This window comes from Chiloscyllium plagiosum, unplaced genomic scaffold (genome assembly GCF_037043375.1).
Source record: "Chiloscyllium plagiosum isolate Xiang-an unplaced genomic scaffold, Cpla_swu_hap1 HiC_scaffold_2, whole genome shotgun sequence".
NCBI lineage: Eukaryota > Metazoa > Chordata > Chondrichthyes > Orectolobiformes > Hemiscylliidae > Chiloscyllium > Chiloscyllium plagiosum.
In genome coordinates this window covers 92,758,204-92,779,396 of record NW_028270140.1, presented here as the reverse complement: position 1 = coordinate 92,779,396, position 21,193 = coordinate 92,758,204, and the positions used below count along the sequence as shown (strand labels likewise).

General features: G+C 40.2%; 1 protein-coding gene across 1 annotated transcript in view; it reads left to right on the top strand.

Moving 5' to 3' along the window:
• Positions 1 to 4,417: 4,417 nt before the first annotated feature.
• The window catches only part of man2a1 (mannosidase, alpha, class 2A, member 1), a 246,509-nt gene continuing 229,733 nt past the window's right edge, over positions 4,418 to 21,193 (top strand). Inside the window, exons 1-2 of the mRNA XM_043710422.2 lie at positions 4,418 to 4,807; positions 18,276 to 18,536. Of these exons, the coding sequence (XP_043566357.2) occupies positions 4,646 to 4,807; positions 18,276 to 18,536 (423 nt within the window). The 5' untranslated portion in view covers positions 4,418 to 4,645. The remainder of the gene's footprint in view (positions 4,808 to 18,275; positions 18,537 to 21,193) is intronic.

Below are 21,193 nucleotides of genomic sequence, written 5' to 3'. Positions count from 1 at the left end.
CATGCCTCTCATGATTTTATAAACCTCTATAAGATCACCCCTCAGTGTCCCAGTGCTTCAGGGACAAGTACCCCAGCCTATTCAGCTTCTCGCCACAGCTCAAACCCTCCAATCCCAGCAACATCCTTATAACTGTTTTCTATGCCCTCTCAAGTTTAGCAGTATTCATCCTATAAAGTACAGAAGTCAGACAACACCAGGTTATAGTCCAACAGATTTATTTGAAATCACAAGCTTTTGAAGCATTGCCCCTTCGTCAGGTGAGGGGGAAAGCTTGTGATTTCAAATAAACCCATTGGACTAGATCTCATGGAATACAGGGAGAACTAGCCATTTGGATACAGAACTGGCTCAAAGGTAGAAGACAGCGGGTGATTGTGGAGGGTTGTTTTTCAGACTGGAAGCTTGTGACCAAGGGAGTGCCACAAAGATTGGTACTGGGTCTACTACTTTTCATCATTCATATAAATGATTTGGATGTGAACATAGTAGGTATAGTTAATAAGTGTGCAGATGACACCAAAATTGGAGGTGCAGTGGACAGCGAAGAAGGTTAACTCAGATTACAATGGGATCTTGATCAGATGGGCCAATGGGCTGAAGAGTGGCAGATGGAGTTTAATTTTGATAAATACGAGGTGCTGAATTTTGGGAAAGCAAATCTTAGCAGGACTTATCCATTTAATGGTAAGTCCTAGGGAGTGTTGCTGAACAAAGACACCTTGGAGTGTAGGTTCACAGCTCCTTGAAAGTAGAGTCACAGGTAGATAGGATAGAAAAGAAAGCATTTGGTATGTTTTTCTTTATTGGTCAGAATATTGAATACAGGAGTTGGGAGGTCATGTCGCAGCTGTACAGGACATTCGTTAGGCCACTTTTGGAATACTGTATGCAATTCTGGTTTCCTTCTTATCGGAAGGATGTTGTGAAACTTGAAAGGGTTCAGAAAAGATTTACAAGGATGTTGCCGGGGTTGGAGGATTTGAGCTATAGGGACACATTGAATAGGCTGGAGCTGTTTTCCCTGTAGCGTGGAGACTGAGGGGTGACCTTATAGAGGTTTATAAAATCATGAGGGGCATGGAAGGATAAATGGACAAAGTCTTTTCCCTGGGAGTCCAGAACTAGAGGGCATAGGTTTTGGGTGAGAGGAAAAGATATAAAAGAGACCTAAGGGGCAATTTTTTCACGCAGAGGGTGGTAAGTGTATGGAATGAACTGCCAGAGGTAGTCGTGGAGGCTAGTACTATTGCAACATTTAAAAGGCATTTGGATGGGTATATGAATAGGAAGGGTTTGGAGGGATATGGGCCGGGTGCTGGCAGGTGGGACTAGATTGGGTTGGGATATTTTGTCAGCATGGACAAGTTGGACTGAAATGTCTGTTTCCGTGCTGTACATCTTTATGACTCTATGACTATAACCTGGCGTCGTCTCACATCTGCTCTTGTCCAACTCAGTCCAACACTGGCACCTTCCTATACATAGGAAGTATCTATGGTATACATGGATTTCCAAAAGGCTTATGATAAAGTACACAAAGATGGAGTTCATGGAACAAAACAGATAGTGGCAAGTTGGATAAAAACTTGGCTGAGTGACAGGAAACAGAAACTGGTGGTAAACTATTGTTTTTCAGATTTGAGAAATATATACAGTGGAGTACTCTGGGAGTTGAAGTTACAAACGTTTTTTTCCCTTGACCTAAATTTGGGCAGAGATGGCATAATTTCAAAACTCACAGATGACAACACAAAAAGCTGAGAAGAATAAAGTAGTCAACTTCAAAATGGTACACCTTGGTGAAACAAGTGGACAACTGTTAAATGAATTTAATGCAGGGAAGTGTGAAGTGATTTATTTTAATATGAAAATTCGGGTAAGGCAATGTAAAACAAAAGTATTCAAGACAGCTTGTAGAATCACAGGGATCTGGAGGTGTACATGCTATTAAGAATATGGGGTTTAGAACAAACCTGTTTTAAAATGCATCCTTTAATTTGAAATAAAATGGAAAATTTTGAATCAGGGGATGGTGACCATACTAACTTTTCCAGCTGACTTCCAATCTTGTATAAGCATGACCTTACCTAATGCTTGGGTTTTGTGTCATAACTCACACCAAGTTCCATTCAGCCATCACCCATTAGCTAACAGGCGAACGTGAGGACTGCACCTGTTGGAGATTAGAGTTGAGTCCTGATGAAGGGCTTTTGTCCGAAATGTCAATTATTCTGCTCCTCGGATGACGCCTGACCTGCTGTGCTTTTCCAGTACCACTCTCTCGACCCATTAGCTGACAGTCAGGCAATGCATTTACTTGAAAAATTGCATCTTGGTTTCAAATTCCTCCACTGCTTTTACCTCTCCCTATCTCTGCAATCTCCTGCAGCACAACTTTCTGAACTATCTTTGCTTTAAAAATTTTATGTGCTCCAGTATGCTGTACCTTCAGCTGCCAGACCCTTCAGCTTGAAATTCCCAATTCCAGCCCCCCACCACCAAACTGTTCTTGCTCCCTAAATTACACACATTATAATGCACCTCCTTTAATCGCATCACTGAACTGATGAAATTTTGTAGGAGCAGATGCTGGAATTTAAACTGAAAACGAAAAGTGCTGGAGATCACAGTCATTCAGGCAGCATCCGTTGAGAGAAATCAAGCCAGCGTTTCAAGTTTAAACGACTCTTCATCAAAACTGGATATCAAACTTTGTTTTGATATCACTCCAACACAGAACCATAAACAATTTTAAAATGCCATACAGATTAAAAATATAATTGCTACTGCTGTTTGTAGACAATTTCACCAAGGAACATTAAGTAGACCAGGAAAAAACAGGCAACAATATAACATCCATAAACGAAATGTTCACTGCTCCTGTCACTTCAGCTTAAACTTTATCCAGTATTTCACATTTATTGACAAAGTCAGAAAACACTAGGTTACAGCCAACAGGTTTATTTGAAATCAAGTTTTTGGAGCACAGCCCCTTCGTCAGGTACGAAGGAGCAGCGGTTGGAAAGCTTGTGGTTTCAAATAAACCTGTTGGACTATGACCTGGTGTCGTGTGACTCCTAACTTTGTCCACCCCAGTTCAACACCAGTACCTCCTCATCACATTTATTGACGGCACGGCTATTGTGTTTCCCTCTATTCCCTCCCTCCCCCAAACTAACAATGATACTACTCCGTCTCTCAATTTATTTTGTCAACCTCTAGGTCGAAGGACATGAACTCGCAGACATGTTTTCTCTTCCAATGTTGATCATCTGCATCACAAACTCAACGCCTCTTCTGGAAACTACCGCATGCGTGCCATGGCCTGAGTCCACGTGACCAAGCGTGTGCGCGAGACCGAGGTTTGGTTGGAGTTCGAGTGGAAATCAATAACGGACAAAATTGTTTTGAAAATTCGGGGCAGGGAGGGAGCGGAACGGAACATAATTCACAGCGCACACATTACAATAATATGTAAATAAAATACATTACAGTTACCCGTCGAGTTTTTACAAGTATGTTTATAAGCCACGAGAGTAGGTGGGTAATGGCCCGAACCAGCATTTGATGTAGGCTGGAAGGAAAAGAAAGAGAACACGAAAGCTGTTGGTGCCGAGTGGAGGAAGCTGCAGGGTTCGACGTCTTCGTACCTCGGAATTGGTTAATCGCTGATGTTTTGGTTTGACAAAAGCAACATTCGTTTGTTAACAAAGGAACTAACCGTCTTTAAATACGTATCTAAATATTTATATTTCGAAAAATCCATTTGTGGTATACATTTTAAGAAAACATCTTTTACGAGGAGGAAGTAGAACGGATCTGCTCAGATTTGAAAAAATGACATTCGGTTAACAAAAATAAAATTGCATTTACGGAGCGTTATCGTTTGCTCATTTAATTTAGGGGGCGAGGTGGGAAAACCGAATGTGATATCAGGCTACGACGAAGGAGATCACCGATAAAGTAGATTTTGTACATTCAGCAAGGTAAATGATTTACCCAAACAATTCGAAATGTACTGAAACCGATTAACTCCTGAGAGACTGGGGCAACAGGAAAAAAATGTAAAGATCGGCGAGATTAATCACTATGAACATCGTGTGGCAAAATAGTAGTCATATCAGCTTTCAATTTACTGAAGACCGCAACTTACAAAACCGGTTTGCATACGGAGGAGTGAAAAGGGGTGTGTGAAACAATAAGCAGCTGCCCCAGGAGTCTCTATACCCCCTGTCTTAGAAACACTAAAAAATTATAACAGGTTTTTGCGCACCTAGTAGAGCTTCAATTTTTCGCAACTCTTGTTTCCAACATTGTCTCCACGTAACTTGCTCAGGTCCACTTTTGCCCAATAACTTCAGAAGATAATATATACCAAGACTTATATATTTAGAACGACAGCAGTGACATTGGGATACAACAAAGTTGTTTTTTTTGGCAGTGGAGCTCAGTGGGAGGCGCGTTTGAAACCTGCTTGGAATTTCTATGTGATTCTGCCACTCGGTGCATGTGACAGGAAAACGTTTGCTTCCTGTTTGCTGGTTCGTCTAGTGGTACAATTTACTCTGCGTGTCCTTTCTGGAGGAACTTTTTACACCATTCAGAAGTATTGAAATATTATTATCCAAATGCTAATGTTTTTATGTATTTAATGTTTAAAAAGATAAAAATGAAACTGAGCAGACAGTTCACACTATTTGGAAGTGCCATATTCTGCGTGGTGATATTTTCCTTGTACTTAATGCTCGACCATGTTCCATTCGATCACCCAAAGAATGTGAAGAAAGGAGGGCTATTTCCAAATGTAAGTGTTCATAAATAACTTGTACGTTCATTACGTTTGTGGTTGCTGCGAATAAAATCTGTTGTGGGCCGTAGAATACTTTTCTCTCTTTAACAACTTATTTTCGAGTTACGGGTAGACATTAAAGTCTCTTGTATGTAACTATTTGAGCAAGGTTTTCGTTCTATTTGTTTTTGTCTTTATTCAAAAATATATCGTGGTATGAGAGAAGGGTAAATTTATGCCACTTAAATCCCTCCCCCACCGTCCCGTTTTCACAGGTGCATTGAAGAGTTTTGTTTGGTTAAAATTTTATTTGAAATAACACCATTCACAATATGCCAAAACATTTTACAGCCACTTTTTAAAAGGATTTTAAAATATAATGGAGGAAACAGTCAATTTGCACAGGGAATGTTGCACAAATAGCAATGGGGTAAAGATTCAGTATTTTGTAATGTGAATCGAACAAACACATTTTGGCTGAGTAGTTAGGAGTAAATAGTGGCATATGGGGGCAGGGGAAGAGGGGAGGTGGTGACACTGTCCCACAAAGGGAAAATGAGCAAACTGAGCCTCTATTCTTGAATCTCAAAGAATGAGGTGATCTAATTGAAACCGACAAAATGCTTAAAAGGATAAACAGGATAGATGCAGGTAAGATATATCTCCTGGTCAGTAGTCTAAAATGACGGGACATAGACTAATAGTAGGAAGATGTCACTTAGGTTCAACATTAGACTTTTGTTTTTACTCTGAATGTTGTGTTCCTTTGGAATTCTGTACCAAAGAGGGCTATGAAAAATGATCTTTGAGTATGTTTAAGGTCAGTGGAGGATCTGGACTCACATTTAGGCTGGACCAGGTAAGGATTGCAGATTGTTTTTCTTAAAAGACATTGGTGAACCAGTTGGATTTTTACAAAAATTGAGGATAGTTTTGCACTTGCCTTTATTGAAACTAATTGGAATGAAATTCCACCAGGTGCCACGATACGATTTTAATGCACAGCACTAGAGCATAAACCTGCCCTCTGAGTTATCAGTCCAGTGACATTAACATTGTATCATCTATGTTCCAATTATGGATTATGTTCTTTGAGGGTCAGCAGTGCTGGGGAAAGAGGAGCTGGATTGGAGGAGTGTTTTCTTGCACATTCTGTCTCTCCTATGCTCACTGCTCCTGTAATAAATATGCATTGTTTTTCTGCTGTCAGAATTGCCTGCATTTGTAATTCAAAGAATCATACAAAAGAGACCCATTGAGACTATGCCACTAAAATACACTTCCACCTATGTTAGTCCCACTCTCCCGCACTAGGCCCATAGCCTTGGATTTTTTGACACTTTTGTACTCATTCAAGCGCATTTTAAAGATTGAGGTTTCCTGCCTCAACTATCCTTCTCGGCAGTGCATTCCAGATTCACTGGGTTAAAAAAGCTTTTCTTCAACTTTCCTTTCCACATCCCACCTTTCACTTCAAAATTATGCCCTCTTGTCTTTGACCGTTTGACTAAGGGGAACAGCTGCTTTCTATTCGCACTGTCCATACTCAAAACACATATGCCTCTATCAGGTCCCCCTTCAACCTTCTCTACTGCAAAGAAACCAACCCAAGCTTATCCAGCCTCCAGCTATGAAGTACTCCATCACTGGTAACATCCCGATTAACTCTTGCATACCACCCAGTGCAATCACTTCTTTCCTATAATGTGGCTATTAGAACTATACACAGTACTCCAGCTGAGGCTTGGTCAGTGCTTTGTACAGCTTCAACATGATCTCTCTGCCCTTATAATCTTAAGTCACAATTGATAAAGGCTAGCATCCCGTATTCCTAAAACACCCTATTAACTTGTCCCCTCACCTGTAATGATCTGTGGACACGCACCCTTTGAGCTTCCTTGTGTTCTACTATTCATTAAGTATTCCTTTGTCTTGTTCCTTCTTCCAAAATGCATCACCTCACATTTATCAGGGCTATATTCCATCTGCTACAGATCTGCCCATCTGACTAATCTGTTTATGTTGTCCTGTAACCTAACACCTTCCTCTTCATTGTTGAAAGTACTGGCAATCTTTGTGTCAATCACAATGGCCCCATGTATTAGCATCCTAACAGGAAATATACCATGTTCTGTAAATGAAAGAAAATAAATTGGACCATTTGCAGAAGTGAAATAAGCTTGGTAACTCAAATTAAAATCTTTGAACTGTTTGAGAATCATAATTCCAACAGTGATGAGTAGGATAGACTAGCTAATTACCTTGCGCTTTCAATAGTTAACAATATTCACTGTGGAGCAAGATCAATGAAAAATTCTATGTTCTTGCTTCCATTTTGTATTTATTCATAGTTAAAATGATGGTCTCCAACTTTATTCATTTTAACAAGTGGATTTGGGGGTTTACATGTATCACAAGACAGATTCAACAGAAAGCAGAATTACTTGAAACTTAACCTCATTAATAGCATTTACTGAAACAACAATAACAGCTAAAATAATTAGGATGAGACCCAGAGAGAAGGTTCAGCAGGAGCAGATGAAAAGCCAAAATTAAAAGAGACAAAAAGGGAGTCAAGAAGACATAGAAATTATAGGCTAGTTAAGGTGCAAAGGAGTTTGGCAAGGTTAGATGGTATTTATTTTAAAGCAAGGAGTCTCATTAACAAAGCAGATGACTTGAAGGCACAAATTAAAAGTGGGGGTATGATACAATTGCTATCACTGAAACACAGTTGAGAGAGATGCAGAATTAGCTCAAGATTCCAGAATATAGGGTTTTCGGGTGAGGTGGGGAAAGAGGTAAAAGAGAAAAGGATATTGCAGTATTGATCATGGAATCAATTATAGCAGTAAGGAGGTATGACATAGAGTCATAGTCATAGAGATGTACAGCAAGGAAACAGACCTTTCGGTCCAACCCTTCCAGGCCGACCAGATATCCCAACCCAATCTAGTCCCACCTACCAGCACCTGGCCCATATCCCTCCAAACCCTTCCTATTCAAATACCCATCCAAATGCCTCTTAAATGTTGCAATTGTACCAGCCTCCACCACATCCTCTGGCAGCTCATTCCCTACACGTACCACCCTTTGCGTGAAAAAGTTGCCCCTTGGGTCTCTTTTATATCTTTCCCCTCTCACCCTAAACCTATGCCCTCTAGTTCTGGACTCCCCGACCCCAGGGAAAAGACTTTGTCTATTTATCCTATCTATGCCCCTCATAATTTTGTAAACCTCTATAAGGTCACCCCTCAGCCTCTGACACTCCATGGAAAAACAGCCCCAGCCTGTTCAGCCTCTCCCTGTAGCTCAGATCCTCTAACCCTGGCAATATCCTTGTAAACCTTTTATGAACCCTTTCAAGTTTCACGACATCTTAGAAAACTCTTGAAATGAAGCCATATAAGTAAACTTAAAAACAAAGGAGGACCAAACACATTGTTGGGAGTGGCCAGAGAGAAATAGAAGAGCAGATATGTCAGCAAAATTTAGGGAAATGCAGAAGTAATATGGTTATTATGTGAACGGTTTAGATTAGATTAGATTGGATTAGATTACTTACAGTGTGGAAACAGGCCCTTCGGCCCAATAAGTCCACACCGACCCACCGAAGCGCAACCCTCCCAGACCCAATCCTCTACATTTACTCCTGCCTTAACACTACGGGCAATTTAGCATGGCCTATTCACCTAACCTGCACATTTTTTGGACTGGGAGGAAACTGGAAGAAACCCACGCAGACACTGGGAGAATGTGCAAACTCCACACAGTATAGAGGGATCAGAATTCTTAAAATGTTTCCAGGAGACCTTTTTAAATCAGTATGTAGAATGCTCTCCGAGAGAGAGTAGTCCTGGACTGGCAGCACGGTGGCTCAGTGGTTGGCACTGCTGCCTCACAGCATCAGGGTCCCAATTTCTGTCTGTGTGGAGTTTGCACATTATCCCCGTGTCTGCATGGGTTTAATCCGGGTGCTCCAGTTTCCTGCCACAATCCAAAGATGTGCAGGTCAGGTGAATTGGTCATTCTAAATTCCCCTAGTGTTAGGTGCATTAGTCAGAGGGAAATGGTCTGGTTGGGTTACTCTTTGGAGGGTTCGTGTGGACTGGTTGGGCCAAAGGGCCTGTTTCCACACTGTAGGGTGGAATCTAATCTAATCTTAATGTTCGATAATGAAGCTGGGCAAGTGGTTGAAGTATCAATAGGGAAATGTTTTTCAGGCAGCAATCACAGTTGTTAAATTCAAAGTTGTTATAGAAAAGGCCAAGGATGGACTTGAAATCAAAGCTCTCAGCTGTGGAAAGTGACTTTAATAAGCTCAGGTATGGTTTGGCCAGAGTAGACTGAAAGCAGATACATTTAGATAGATATATCAGAGCACTGGGATGCAATCAAGAAGGGAATATGCACAGTACAGGGCCAACCTGTTCCAATAAAAATAAAAGGTGGGCCATCAAATCCTCTGAACCCTCAATACCAAGGAATGAATAAAGAAAAAGGGACTGATACCAAAGGCTCACAATAGTCGAACTTCTACAGGAGTACAGAATGTGGAAGGGAGCACTTCAAAATGGATATTACGAGAGTGGAAAGGGGCATGAAATGATAACGGCAGATAAAATAAAATCGTTAAATAAAATAAAAGAGTACAGCCAGTGATAATTTGTGTCGAGCCAGATGGCATTGGCAGGGTTCTAATGCATACTTTGTGTCAGAAGGATAATGTGGGTGTAGAAATTTGGGAAAAGGACTAAGATACAATTTTTAAAATTGGCATAGACAGGAGGTTCTGAGGGGTCTGACAAGCTTAACCATAGGTAAATATCCAGGACCAGATGAAATATATCTTATGTTGAGGGAGTAAGGAAGGAAGAAAGGAAGTAAATAGCAAGGGTGCTAACAATAATTTTCAATTCTTCACTGGCCACAGGAAACGTGCCACTGGACTGCAAAACAGTCCATGTAGCATTATTCAAAAAGGGACCAAGAGATAAAATCAGGAATCTATAGGCCAGTCAGTCTAATCTCAGTGATGGGGAAACTTGGAAGCAATTCTGAGGGACAGAATTAATCTGACTGAGGCAGAGATTAATCAACCACAGCATTACTTTGGTAAGGGGAAGTCATGTCTGACCGACTTAATTGAACTTTTCAAAGAGGTGACCAAGTTGTTAATGTAATCCATTTGAACTTGAGCAAGGCTTTTAATAAGATCCCATATGGGAGGCTTATAGCAAAGTTAAGAACCCATAGGACCCAAGGAAATTTGGCTAATTAGATCCAGATTTGGCTGAGTGGCAGAAAACAGAATGATGGTTGAGGCATAGTACTAGTTTTTATGACTGGTAACCTGTGTACAGTGGAGTTCCACAAGCTTTCAGTTTTGGGGCTTTTGATGTTTGTAGTATATTTAAACAATTTGGACTTGAATGCAGGAGGGTTGATCAGGTAAGTTCATGGATGATATGAAAATTGGTGGGATGGTAAATAGTGAGGAGGGTAGTCATAGATTACAGGAGGATATAGACAGACTAGTCAGATGGGTTGGTCAGTGACAAATAGAATTCAATCTGAATAAATGTGGGAGGATGTACTTCCGCAGGACAAACAAGGCAAGAGAATAGATGACAAACTGTGTGACTCTGGAAAGCACCAAAGATCAGAGGGACCTTGGTGTGTATGTACACTGGTCTCTTAAGTTATCTGGAAAGGTCATAGTCAAAGAGCATGGAAATGGACTATTCAGTCCAACTCACCCATGCTGACCAGATATTCTAAATTCTACTCGTCCCTTTGCCAGTGTCTGGTCCATATCCCTGTAAACCTTCCTATTCCCAGACCCATCCAAATGCCTTTTAATTGTTTTACCAGCATCCATCACTTCCTCTGGCAGCTCATTCCATACATGTACCAGCCTCTGTGTGAAAAGGTTGATCCCTAGGTCCCTTTTAAATCTTGCCCCTCTCTCCTTAAACCTATGCCCTCTAGTTTTGGACTTCACCACCCAAGGAAAAGACCGTGGCTATTTGTTCTGTCCATGTCCCCCATGATTTTATAAGCCTCTATAAGATCAACTCTCAGCCCATCGCCCCAGGGAAAACAGCCCCAGCCTATTCAGCTCTAGCTCAAACCCTCCAACCCTGGCAGCATCCTTGTAAATCTTTCAAATACCACCAATCCAGCCAGCACACAAAACCTGTGCTCAGTCATTGCTATCTGTACAATGTTTTGGCCTCCTGGGTTTTCAGTGCATGTAGACTCTGTATCACTTCAAATCTTGTGTGAGACCCTTTCAAGTTTCACAACATCTTTCCTGAAGCAGGGAGACCAGAATTGGATGCAATATTCCAAAAGTGGCCTAACCAATGTTTTGTATATCCACAGCATGACATCCCAACCTCTATACTCAATGCACTGACCAATAAAGTTAAGCATACCAAACAATGCCTTCACTATTCTGTCTACCTGTGGCTCCACTTTTCAAGAAACTATGAACCTGCACTCCTGGTCTTTTTGCTCAGCACCACTCTCCAGAATCTTACCGTTAAGTATATAAGTGATATCCTGATTTGCCCTACCAAAATACAGCATCTCACATTTACCTCAATCAAACCCATCTGCCACTCATTGTCCTATTTGATAAAGATCCCTTTGTGCTCTGAGGTAATTTTATTTGCGGTCCACTACACCACCAATTTTGGTGTCATCTGCAAATTTACTAGCCATACCTCCAAATCGTTTGTATAAATAAAGTGGTTATAAAGGAATATGGTATACTTGCCTTTATTAGTAAAGGCATATAGTTTTAGAGCAAAAGATCTTGCGGAAACTGTGTATAAAACATTACTCTGGCTGTGCCTAACCAATGTGAGTTCCAGAACTGTACCCATTACAGAAGGGATGTGATATCATTAGAAAGAGTGTGGAGGGCATTTAGCAAGATCTTGCCTGTGCTAGAGACTTTTAGTTATGAAGAGAGATTGCTGTTGGAGCAGAGGAGATTGAGGGCAGGACATAAAATTATGATGGGTACAGTCAGGGTAGACCAGAAGGAACTTTTCCCCTCGTGGGAGGGATCAGTGATTGGTAAGGAACAGGAGGTTTAGAGGGAATATGAGAGGGAAAAGAAGTTCATCCAGAGGTTGTGGGAACCTGGAACTCACTCATGGTTGATTTGTTTGTGGTCTTAACTCCATGTTCCTGTCTGCCTCCTATCATCAATGATTTCCTTGTCTTTTAAAAGTCTGTCACATGCAGTCTCGAATAAATTCAGTGACACAGCCTCCACTGTTTTCTAAGGAAGAGAATTCTGCAAACTAATGACCCTCTGAGGAAAATTCAACCACTCCTGATCTCCACTTTCAAAGGAGGTCCCGCTCTTAAATTATGTCCCCCAGTTGAAATTCCCCTGACAGTACCAAACATCCTCTCAATATCTATCAGCCACTGCTGATTTAACTTAAAGTATGTAGTGTGAAGTAGTGTAGCTGTGCTTTTCTGTAGGTTGTTGCTGAGCTTCTGTAATATCTGACTGCTGAACAATCCCATGCCATATTTCAAATAAACAGAGCCCATATCCATTGACCAGTTCTGATGTGATTGATAGGTTTACATAAATAAAGTCAAAACCACAGCATAGTGATCAATAGTGGATTTGCTTGGACAATGCAAGTATGAAAAGTCTCTCACAAGATTTGAAGTGATACAGAGTCTATATGCACTGAAACCCCAGGAGGCCAAAATATTGTACAGATAGCAATGACTGAGCATAGGTTTTGTGCGCTGGCTGGATTGGTGGTCCATGTGTTCACAGAGTCAGTATTAGATTGACCTATAATAGGGCCAAAGTCCTCAGGTGCGATTTCCCCAGACAAAAATGAAAGCACGAAAAATGGAGGGGGGAGAAAAGTTCGGCTGCAGCTGAAAGCAACAGGGAAGGATAAAACTTCACATCAGCGACTTTGCTGAATCTCCCCAGTGAGTCGTAGGCTATAAGTTGCACTCGAATAAACAGCATTTTAAAAAATGGAACATCAGAAAGGTGACCACCAAACTCTCAGCTTAAATTGGAAGACCGCAGACTTGAATACATGCATATTGAAGCTTTTTAAAGAAAGAGTAGAGCTACCCTTTTTAGATTTAGCAGTTGCATAACCAGATAAGAAAATGGTGAAAGGAAAGATTACACAGAATTAGTGCTTTGAACCTGACTCAGGAGGATCAGAGAGACTCTGTTAGTGTATGGAACATGTGGGAGATCAATGTTCTGTGAAAGTGAACTTCAGAATTCACCATTCACTCCTGATGTCCTGCAGACAACAGCCACAAGAATCAATTAAATCATTTTCATTAGTAATGTGAATTAGTAGATGCCAAGGTGTTTTGTTCTTGTTTAGATGTCAAAGGCAAGGACTAATGTTTCTTGGAAGCTGAACTCTCTGACTGGGTAATGAATATTGTCATAGCTTCAGTGCTGATCAGAGCTTTCTTAAAAAAAAATTATTTGAGAAAAATAAGGTCAGGACATTGAAGCACTTCCAAAAGATGGCTGAAAATATGAAACCACTGCAGTAGGATAGTGACAACTGGAAGTATTAGAAGCACTGACTAGAATCAGTGTAAAAACTGAAAGAATTGTGGAAGCTGTAAATTAGAAAGAGTTCAGAGGCATTTTGTTCCTGTCAAAATGAAGGGTAAGATTAAGAAACAATGGATGAATACAGATATTGAGGTTCTGGTCAAGAATAAAAGAGAATCTTTCTTTAGATATAGACAACTTGGTTCAATTGAATCTCTTAATCAATATAAAGAGTGTCGGGGCATTCTGATAGAAAAATCAGGAAGGCACAGAGGGAATGTGAGATAGTATTGGCAAATAAGACATGGAGGAGCTGGTGTTGGACTGGGGTGAACAAAGGTAAAAATCACACACAGTCCAACAAGGTTTATTTGGAAGCACTGCGTTTTGGACCACTGCTCCTTCATCAGGTAGCTGTGGAACGGGATCATAAGGCGCAGAATTTAAAGCAAAAGATTACAGTATCATGCAACTGAAATGATATATTGAACAAACCTAGATTATTGTTAAGGCTTTCATCTTTTAAAATGAATTGCAGGTTTTGGATCATTAATATGTAAATTCCAGAACTACTTTCAAGCCACATTCACGAGATAACTTAAGGTTTTATATAAAAAAAAGTGACATCTCAGCTCAGAAAATGCTTTAAAGGGGTGAGGTTGGAGTCTGTCTGTATCCCAATCTTGAGGCAGACTAGTTCTATTTCCAAAGTAGGAATTTCTAAAATATTGTATGGATAGACTGCCTATAGATCATATCTGCAAATTCAGCCCATAGACTTAAATGTGTGTTCATAATGACTTCCTCAGGAAACATCCACGGGATGCAACTAATAGGGTACCCTTCATTGTCCAATACTTCCCGGGAGCAGAGAAAATACAGCATGTTCTTTGCAGCCTGCAACACACTATCGATGAGCATGAGCACCTCGTCAAGACCTTCCCTACGCCTCTACTTCTCACCTTTAAACAACTGCCAAACCTTTAACAGACCATGGTTCGCAGCAAACTGATCAGCCTTCAGGACAACATGGATCACAACACTGTACAACCCTGTCATGGCAACACTGCAAGATTTATAAGGGTGTCAATATGGATACGGCCATTACATGTGGGGACTCCACCCACCATTTTCACGGCAGGTACTCATGTGACTTGGCCAATGTTGTCTACCTCATAGAGTTACAGGCAAGGATGCCCCAAAGCATGGTACATTGGCCAGACCAAGCTGATGCTATGATAACAATGAATGGACGCCACATGACAATTGCTGGACAGAGGTGTTCCCTTCCAGTCGGGGAACACTTCAGCAATCAGGGACATTTGTCCTCCTATCTTCAAGTGACCAACCTTCAAGGCGAACTTGATATTCAGCAACACAGAGTGGCCGAGCAGAAGCTGATAGCGAAGTTTGGAACCCATAAGGATGGCCTTAACTAGGACCTTGGGTTCATATCACACTGAGTTGACCCCTTTACACTCTACACTCTCTCTCACACACACACTCTTACATACTCACTCACTCACTCACTCTGTCTCTCTGTCTTTTTCTGACAGGCTTATGCTCCATCAAACTCTCACACTTTACAAAGCAGGGTGTGCGCTCTCTCATTTGCAGAATTATATTTGCAGATACATTCTATTTTGCTCAAAAAGCACACAATCTGCAAGCAGTCAATCCATTTAATATTTTATAAATTCCTTCTTTTGGAAATAGAACCAGTCTAACTCAAGATTGGGATACAGACAGACTCTAACCTCACATCTTCAATGCACTGTCTGAGCTAAGATGTCACCTTTTGTTATAAAGCCTTAAGTTATATTGAGAAAGTGACTTAAAAGAAGTTCTGGGATTTTCATATTAATGAACCAAAACCTGTAACCCATTCTCAAAGATGAAAGACTTAACTCTTATTGCGTCCTTCCTATTGGAAAGATGTTGTGAAACTTGAAAGGGTTCAGAAAAGATTTACAAGGATGTTGCCAGGGTTGGAGGATTTGAGCCATAGGGAGAGGCTGAACAGGCTGGGGCTGTTTTCCCTGGAGCGTCGGAGGCTGAGGGTGACCTTATAGAGGTTTACAAAATTATGAGGGGCATGGATAGGATAAATAGACAAAGTCTTTTCCCTGGGTTCGGGGAGTCCAGAACTAGAGGGCATAGGTTCAGGGTGAGAGGGGAAAGATATAAAAGAGACCTAAGAGGCAACTTTTTCACACAGAGGATGGTACATTGTTGTAATAAGCTGCCAGAGGAAGTGGTGGAGGCTGGTACAATTGCAACATTTAAAAGACATTTGGATGGGTATATGAATAGGAAGGGTTTGGAGGGATATGGGCTGGGTGCTGGCAGGTTGGACTAGATTGGGTTGGGATATCTGGTCGGCATGGATGCGTTGGACCAAAGGGTCTGTTTCCTTGCTGTACATCTCTATGACTCTATGACAACAATCTAGGTTTGTTCAATATATCATTTCAGTTGCATGACTCTAATGTTTTGCTATAAATTGTGTCTTATGATCTCGTTCCACAGCTACCTGATGAAGGAGCAGCACTCCGAAATCTAGTGCTTCCAAATAAACCCTGTTGGACTATAACCTGGTGTTGTGTGATTTTTACCATTGGCATATAAGATCAAGGATAAACCAAAGAGCTTCTACAAATTCATGAAGAGCAAGGGGCTAACTAGAGAGAGGATAGGATCTCTTTTATGATCACGGAGCTCCTGTTTATTTCGCGTCAGCTTTTACTGTGGAGAAAGTAATAGTCTAGGGAATGCGGAGAAATAAACTTTGATGTTTTAAAAATAGTTCACATTACGGAAGAGAAAGTTCAGGAAGTCTTAAATAATATACTGGTGGATAAATGAGAAGCTAATCTGCACCAAGTTTTGCTTGTTTGTTACCTGACATTGGGCAATGCTGTCCTCATACCCTCAATTATAAAGAAGGATGAGAATTTTAAAATTGCCTTCATAGCTTTGCCATTCCCTATCTTGCACAATACACACTGCTAAACCTTTTGGAAAAACACCAACCTCTTGAAGGAGACTTTCTCTTTCCTTGGGTCACACATTGTGGAATACAAATGTCTCCTGACAATACCAGTTTACATAATTTGAACAGGTGTTACTGATCCTTCCTTGACAGTCATCTTAATGATTGTTTTATTGGGAAAAATGGCACACGTGGTGCTAGGAAGTTAAAAAAGTCTGAGACATCTCTGCAAATCTTTTTAATCCTGGAAGTAAACAAGTGTTTACTTTGGTTGGGGTGGATGCGGAAACTTGAATAGATAGAGTCAAAAAAGTTAATCTGCTCTACATACCTCTAGGTTGTGCCCTAGGCCCAACCATCTTCAGCTGCTTCATCAATGACCTTCTCTCTGTCATAAAGTTCGAAGTGGGAATGTTCCATGGTGATTGCACAATTTTAAGCACCATTTCCGGCAACTCAAATACTGAAGTAATCCATTTTACAGTGGAGCAAGACCTGGGCACTGACCAAATTGCTGATGACAAGTGACAAGTGATGTTTATGTGACACAAATGCCAGGCAATGACCATCTCCAAGAAGAGACAATCTAACCATTGCCCTTTGACATTCAATGGCATTGCCATTATTGAATCCTTCAGGTTACCAAACAGAAAACAAAGTACTGCGGATGCTGGAAATCTGAAACAAAAATGGGAAATAGCATGAGAAACTCAGCAGGTCAGACAACATCTGTGGAGAGAAAGCAGAGTTAACACTTCAGGTCTAGTGACCCTTCTTCAGAACTCAGTCCTATTCCTTAGGAATACCATTGACCACAAACTGAATTGGAGTAGCGATATAAATACTGTGGCTAAAAGAGCAGGTGAGCGGTTAGGAATCGTGAAGTGAGTAACTCACCTGACTCCCTAAAGCCTGTCTACCAAGTACAAGGCAACAAAGCAATCTGCATGAGTTGCACCACATCCACCATCAGCATTCATTCCCACCATCGCTGATATTTTGCAGCAGCAGATGCATGCAGAAATTTACTGAGGATCCTTAACCAGTCCCATCTAAAGCCATGACTACTACTACCTAGAAGGACAAGAGAAGCAGATACATGGGAACACCACCATCTGTCAGATTCCCCCCTGCGCCAGACACCAATCTGGCTTTGAGACATATTGCTGTTCCTTTAAATTTCCTAGATCAAGATCCTAGAAATCTTTTCCTTAACAGCAATGTGACTGTACCTATAACAAATGGACTGTAGTGAATCAAGAGACAGCTCATCACCACCTTTTTTTCTAAGGTAACTATTGAAAAGCAATAAATGCTGGTCCAGCCAGAAAAATTCAGTTCCCATTTACAAATAACTCCCTCTTATTTTCTGTGAGCAAAACACTAGATTTTGTTTTGTATTTCTGGCTTGAGCTAAACCAATTCCCACATTCTAAGTTGGGACTGTTTACTGCTTACGCCTCAAATAGGGATCTGTTCTGAAAAAGTGGTGATTCTGTGAATGCAGTTATTGAGATCTATGAACCTCTGGTTTGCTTAAAGTTTAGAGGAGCTTAGATCTGGCAAAACATTGTAACATTGTACTTCTGCCTGGTAAAAAGGCGGATCATAAATTCACTGAGGCTGGAAGCCGATGTGAAGATCTAGGGGTTCTGCAGGCTTACCATTATAATACAGACTTATGTTAGGAGCTAATTAGAAATTTGAATCATTATATTTCACATTTTGTAACATAAGATTATCTTGGATAAAGATGCAAAATGGGACATTCTGAAAAATGAGAATTGATTCGTGAGAAATAGAGGAACTTTGATGTTGATACAATGTTCTTGTCTTTGTCTGAACAGGTGCTTTTTCAAGATTAGCAAATATAAAACCTATTGAGTGACATTTTCCCTTTTATTTTGCAGGCACAGCTTTCAATTCTGCATGAAAAAATTGACCATCTAGAGCATCTATTAGCTGAAAACAATGAAATCATTTCAAACATCAGGGATTCCGTTATTAATTTGAGCGAATCTGTGAAAGATAACCAAGGGGACCATGAAAATTCAAATTCAAGTAAAGGATTTTTCTCTGAAGTCTTTGGATCTTCCTCTTCCATTATTTCAATTGAAGCCGAAGATTGTCAGTTTGCCTCGAAGGGGTATGCAAAAGGGTCAAATTTGCAAGTAAGTAATAACTGTGTTTTATGGACGTGCAGTAGCTAGATCTGTTTCATTCCAAAGCACTAATTAGTTTTCAACCAGTAGCTTGATTTTTACAAATTTCAAAAGAATTACTAACCATTTCTCCATAGTGAATCCGGCAAACCGATTAGACGCAAGAATTGGGGATACAGAACCTATGTTACATGCTACATTGTTCCTGACTTCTGGTTTGATTTTGTAGTCACAATATTTATGAGGATAGTTCAGTTATGTTTCTGGCCACTTGTAACTCTCCAAAGTAGTGATAGTGGGGGAATTTGAAATGGTAGTGCCACTGAATGTCAAGGGCAATCGTTAGATTCTCTCTTCTTGGGAATGTTCATGACTTAATGTCCTATTTTATTCCTGTGTTTTGAGCAGAAAGTGATTAGGCCTGGGACACATTCCTGTTGAGATCACTGACATCTAACAACCATAGCTATCTTCCTTTGTGTTGAGTACGATTCCAAACAGGAATTTTCCCAGATTCCCATTGACTATTGATTTCCTAGGACTCCTTGATGCTACACTACTTGGTGCAAATGTTACTTGTCACTTATCAGCCCAAGCTTAGAGTTTGTTCAAGTCTTGCTGCATATGAACATAGACTACTTCAGTGTTTAAGTAGTTGTGAATGGTGCTGAACATTATGCGATCATCCCCACCTCTGACCTGTGATGAAGGGAAGATTATTGATGGATATGGACTGAGTAAAATAATTGGCCACTGAAACTGTGGTAGACATGTTTCTGGAGTGTCAAAATATGTAAACTTTCATCTAGAAAACCAAGGCGACAAATTTGTCTGACTGTTTTTCACACATTGACACTGAACAGACAGAAGGTTGAAAAACATTATTTGTGCAGACGAATAACGACAGGAAACAAAATTCTGAAGCTAAACTGTCCAATTTCAAAGTTGGCTACATTGTCTATCATACGTTCTGTTGATTTCAGCAGTGGTGACACTACTTTGTCCATAAAAAGATGGCTATTCTTCACTTCAGTAGTTGATCCAGTGGACCCAGGTCTTTTGTTGTTAATCTTTTCTTTTAATCTTTCTTCTTTTTGTCATTCCAATCATTCCAGGAGAAAGAGAGAGAGCTGTTTTCTTTGCTGGGATATTCACATCTGTCCAAATAGTTGCACTCAGTCAATTTAGCATTTTCAGCCCATTCACAGTGTGGCACACTTACACATACTAGAAGCTATATTTACAGACAGAAAGGACATGTGCATAGCAAATAGGTGACTGTCATTCATTGGTTTATTTCACATGATACTGTTGGGGTGAATTAGGGTAATCTACTTGTTAATTAACATTATTTGATAGATTTTCCATGCAGTACCTCTATCAATCAGAGTGCATTTGCCAACCAATCAATGCTGTCATCTCATGCAGCATAAATGTTGGTTTTTCACTTGAATTGATGCTCTTTTGACTTGCCGTGAAGATTGCAAAGTGAAATGCTTCAATAAAATGTGTGTTCACAGCAATTTTCAAGTTCTGTAGTATCAATCAACTACTTATTTGCCCATTCTGCAACTTTATTCATTAGTCATACTGCTTCTCAATATTTGATATCGTCCATAGATTTAGAACTTGGTTTTTGATTTGAAGATCAAAATTGTTCCGATATATTGTGAATAGCAATGGTCCCAACACTGATGTTCCCACCTTCCGTCACTCTGAACAACTGCCTTTTATTATCTTTGTCAGCTTTCAGTCTTGAGATCATTTGGCAATCTATTTTGCTGGCTCCAGTTTCTGTGACCTTAGTCATTTGTCTATTAATGCCACTTTGTCAAACATCCTTTGAAAATCTAGATTAGACATATCTAGTGCTTACCATTGTCTACTGTCTGTGTTACCTTCTCAAACAAATTCAGTGGGACTACATCGATGTTTGACAATATTTTGTTTCACAAATTTTAATTTCAGCCATGCAGAATGAGCTTTTCTTCAATCTATTACCTTTCTTAAAATACTTATGTCTTTCTCTATCGTTATCTAAACACATTATATAATCGTTTCTACTATTAGAAATTCCCTTACTTTTACTCATCTTGTCTATTCTAGTTCAGTCCCCACCACTTGATCCAATGACAAATCTCCATTTGGGTTCTGAAGAAGAGTCATATTTGCTCAGAGTTAACATAAAACCAAAGAACTGTGCATGCTGTAAATCAGAAGCAAAATCAGAAACTCAGCAGGTCAGGCAGCATCAGTGGAGAGAAAGGAGAATTAATGTTTCAGGTCCAGTGACCCTTCTTCAGATCTGAAGCTGAGTTTTTGCAGCAATTTCTGATTTTGGCTCAGAGTTAACTTTGTTTCTGTCTCCACAAATGCTGCCAGACCTTCTGAGTTTCTGTGTTCACTTTCAATTTTATTTTAGCTCTTCAACATCTACATTAGTTTGCTTTCACTTTGTAAATCTTCTCTTGTTGGGTTATTTCACACTTCGAATCAGAAGAGCCACCAGTATATACTGTAGGAACTCCATTTTCTTCACCACTTGTTACCATTTCTCAACAACTACTATTTCTGTCAATTAATATGAGGATAGTTGAAATCCACAATTATTTTTAATGTAATTCCTAATTTTTCTGCACATCTTTCTCCACCTTCATCTGTTCTCT